At 42.8% G+C, this 3,793-nt stretch overlaps 1 protein-coding gene across 3 annotated transcripts in view; it reads right to left on the bottom strand.

Annotated features, from left to right (window-relative positions):
* Positions 1-573: 573 nt before the first annotated feature.
* LOC103923456 (scaffold attachment factor B1-like) overlaps positions 574-3,793 on the bottom strand; it is a 17,825-nt gene continuing 14,605 nt past the window's right edge. For 2 of the 3 annotated variants that reach the window (XM_009331809.1, XM_009331808.1), the window contains 5 exons: positions 3,334-3,373; positions 2,339-2,451; positions 1,445-1,557; positions 1,178-1,244; positions 574-958 (listed from right to left, as the gene is read on the bottom strand). In XM_009331809.1, coding sequence (XP_009330084.1) covers positions 832-958; positions 1,178-1,244; positions 1,445-1,557; positions 2,339-2,451; positions 3,334-3,373 — 460 coding nt within the window. In that variant the 3' untranslated portion in view covers positions 574-831. The remainder of the gene's footprint in view (positions 959-1,177; positions 1,245-1,444; positions 1,558-2,338; positions 2,452-3,333; positions 3,374-3,793) is intronic. The other variant, XR_663931.1, reaches the window with a different exon arrangement.

Consider the following 3,793-nt stretch of genomic DNA (forward strand, 5'->3'; position numbering starts at 1 on the left):
AGGCAGCTTGGGGACATGGTAAGGAACTTGAGAGGGGATCTGAGCAGAGTACAGATGTCCTCAGGGGACCCAGGGACTGAACAGAGGAAAGTAAAAAGGGGGGGGGGGGGAAGTACTCTGGGGCACAAGGCAGGCTTCAGGAGGCAACATAAGGGGAGCAGAAGGGTCCTGAGGCAGGGCAATGGAGGGATTAGGGTTCTCCCAGGCCTTGCAGGGGCATGGGGGGCACCTGCTGCCCACTCTCCTGGGCCTTGCAGGGGGAAGAGGGATAGGCAGCAAGATAAAGACACGGGGTGCCAGTCAGAGGGATGGAGAGAGAAAGAAGGATCAAGAGTAGGACAGGAGCAATGCAGAGCAGCAGAGAGCACCAGAGAGACTCGAAGAGGGACAAGCATCTAGACTGAGTTTCACTTTTATGTGAACCAGGGCACCTACCTGGTTAAATGGGAACTAAACTATCATGTAAAGCATTGTACCAACAGCTTCGGGATCCAAAGGGGATTGTCTCTTTCCTTTACTGCCTTCTAAGCCCCTTGAGAGGCATATTGCCGAAGACTCTCAAAACAAGAAATTAGTAGCCATAAACTGATTTTATTATTTTTGAAAAATGGAATGTTTCACTAACAGAAACTTTAAGCAATGTTTCACCAAGAACACATTTATTAAAAAAAAAAAAACAAAAAACAAACCAACAAGTTGACATAATATTTGGCTACAATGCAGCAGCAGTCTTGCTTTTTGTAATCACAAATTCAAGGTGACCCCGGTTAATAAAATTCACCACCATTGTCATCTGGCATTAAAAAAAAAATATATATATATATAGCGCTTTCAGTAGCGGCGGGTAAAACGGGGTTCAGTCGGTCGGTCTGTCCGCTCCTGGCCCGCAAACACTCCTTGTATTCCGCTACTCTGCATCATTTGGCTCTGGTTTCCAACTTGCGTGAAGCCTCCGCGCCTAAAAACAAGACCAGACAAATTGAAAATTGCCCAGGAAAGTTAATACTACTGTGACTCTGAGAAAAGATGTTTGCTTAGGTTTTTTTCTACTTGCCACTCCATAGTTAAGTAGAAGCTGAAAATATTGTTTTTCACAATTGACACAGGAATTTCTTCTTTTATACAGATCAGTCAACTATTATAAAAACATTGTAAGCACTCTGACAAAGCTTCTTACCCCGACATCCCTCCTCGATTCATCACATGGCCTGGTCCTGACTGACCAGGCATGCTTCTATCACCACCTAATTTAACCAAAAAAAAAAAAAAAAGAAAATAGAGACTTTTGTGTTTTCCTAATAAAAAAGCCACCTTGTTCCCAGAATTTTATTTGCTTTCTTGGTAATGCTGTTAAAGCTCCATAGGAATTTTAACTACCACTAGAAGTTCAGCAGCAGTAATTCATAGAAAAAACCACGATCACACTGGTAAGCAGCAAGTGTACCTTGCCATCTCTCATGATCCCGTCCCATCATTCCTCCATCCACATTTCCCTGCCATGAACGATCTTGATGCCCCTCTAACTTTCGACCATGATCTCCCCAGTCACGTCCATCTCTTAAAAAAATAAAAGAACATCTTCTAGGTGTGTCCCTTATCCATTTAGCAGCATAGGGTAAAGCCAAACACTGTACCCCATACAAAAGTGTATTAAATTGTTAATCAAGCTGTATCTATAGCCACCCAATCATTGCAATAAAAACTGGTCAGAGAGAAACGACAAAAAACTTGCTGAACAGTGTCCTTCGCACAACAAAGCTCATCTTTTTCTGATCTACAGAGATATAATTAGTATCGTATGTACTAAAATACTTAAACATGGAACAATACATTGACCGCCATTCCTCTGTCTGGTATATTTGTGTAGAACTGAACATTATGTATCTGGAATACGCCTATAGCTCAACTAGCTTGTTTAAAGAGAAACCGCTACGATTCCAGATGAGTCTCAGTTCCCCACCCCTGCCGTTGCAGAGATTCTGACTCGACTTCCTTAAAACCTGACCGCTAGCCACAAATGAGACTTTTGTAGGTGTTACTGGAGCATCTGGTATAGGACTGAATCTCATCTGTAGAAAAGAAAGTTATTTACAAGAGAACCACGGTTATGAGCTGAGCTAACTGAGCAGCACTTCTTTACTCACTACAATGCTCCATTCTCTTGATGCGCAAGGGAGCTACATGTGTGAATTCCTTGCTTCTCCAGATGCTTGAAGAAACTATCTGGAGAGAAGATTCACACTTGCCAAACTGCTTCCGCTGTCACCCTTCAAAGGTTCACCAAGCGTTAAAATTTTAAGAACCAACAAATCACTTCCCTTATTTCATATGCACTAACCGGGTTTGTGGAGGTATCCCTCTCCCTTCACTCATTCTTCTGTCAGACCCATAGCCACCCCAACTATCCCGGGAGTGACGATCGGGCCCTCCGTGGCGTTCATCTGGGTAATGCTGGAAGGTAAATGGTACAGAGTTATGCGAAGAATCAATACAGGTTTTCTTTCAGGATTGCAAAAATTCAGCTCCTCAGAGGTTGCCTTTCTATAAGCTGTGAGAAAACAGAACAGTAGCCGTCTGATTTTTTACTGGTTTCATTGTTGCTACTGTGTGCCATTCACTCTAGGCATTTATTTTGTTTCACAGGACAGCCTCCGCTCCAGTCATTGGTGGGAGAAGGCTTTTTGTTTGGTAGAGTGGTCTTTTTGTTTGGCAGAGTGGTGGGGTGGGGTTTTTTGGGGGGTTTTGTTGTTTTTTTGTTTGTTTGTTTTAAGGCTTACATTCTGGCTCCAGATTTTTAATTTTTACACAGAATATCTGCCTACTTCCTACCTCTCTTCAGAAATGAAAGGTTTTGTATACCGTTGTGGTACTGGTTTTCACATCTGTTCTTTTAAAGTCATCTGCCTTGCTCCATTATGACACCAGTTACCTTCTACAAACCATTTAGGTAAGTGTCAGAGAAGGGATCCCTCGCCAGCTAAGGCTAACACACTACAGTAACTACCTCTTAACACAATATGGACACCTAAGATGGTTAACCAGAGAACTTTTATCACCACGTACCAGCCTGAAAAGATGCCGTACTGTAGCTCCCATCACTCAGAGGTTTCCCCCCCACCCCCATCCGTGGCTACCGCCCTAGCAAGTGGATAACTTAATAACTTACGTTCCGCATGTTAGTGCGCAAAATCAGTTGCTGCTTGAACATCTGCTCAGTTTAAACCCAGTGGTGCTTGCATTTAAGAACTAGGCAGCATGCGCACTGTGTTCTTTCCGCTTTGGGGTCGGTTTGTTTGGCTTTTTAACTGAAGCAGTTATTTGGGTACAACCCACCTGCCCATCTCGATCTGGTATTCCTCTTGAACCGTCTCTTCTGGAACAAGAAAGAGACGTTTCAGTTGAATCAACACAGTAATCGTAATTCCGATGTCTGTATGAAATAGCGCATGAAAGTTTATCTTCATTAGGCTGTAAATCTGAACGCCAATGTTTGTTTAGTAGTAAGATATTCAAATGAGTTCTTGTTTCATAGCATGGAAAGAGATCAAAGTAACATCTATTACTGTAATATGGGTAAGCAAGGCATCACTGCGGCATGGTCAGGTACTCGATGGTACCAAGGGAGAATACTGAGTGAACCTACCAGTATCAGAAATGAGTTACAAGCAAAAGCAAAGCGGTATTTTTTTTGCCAAAGATCCTTTGAGAGCAAAACGGAAGTCTCAATAGCACTATGCAGAAAGTGTTTTTGCATTCTGTGGAACTAAAAATCTGTGTTAGCTAGGCTGCAAAG

Source organism: Pygoscelis adeliae, unplaced genomic scaffold (assembly GCF_000699105.1).
Source record: "Pygoscelis adeliae isolate BGI_AS28 unplaced genomic scaffold, ASM69910v1 Scaffold239, whole genome shotgun sequence".
Classification (NCBI taxonomy): domain Eukaryota; kingdom Metazoa; phylum Chordata; class Aves; order Sphenisciformes; family Spheniscidae; genus Pygoscelis; species Pygoscelis adeliae.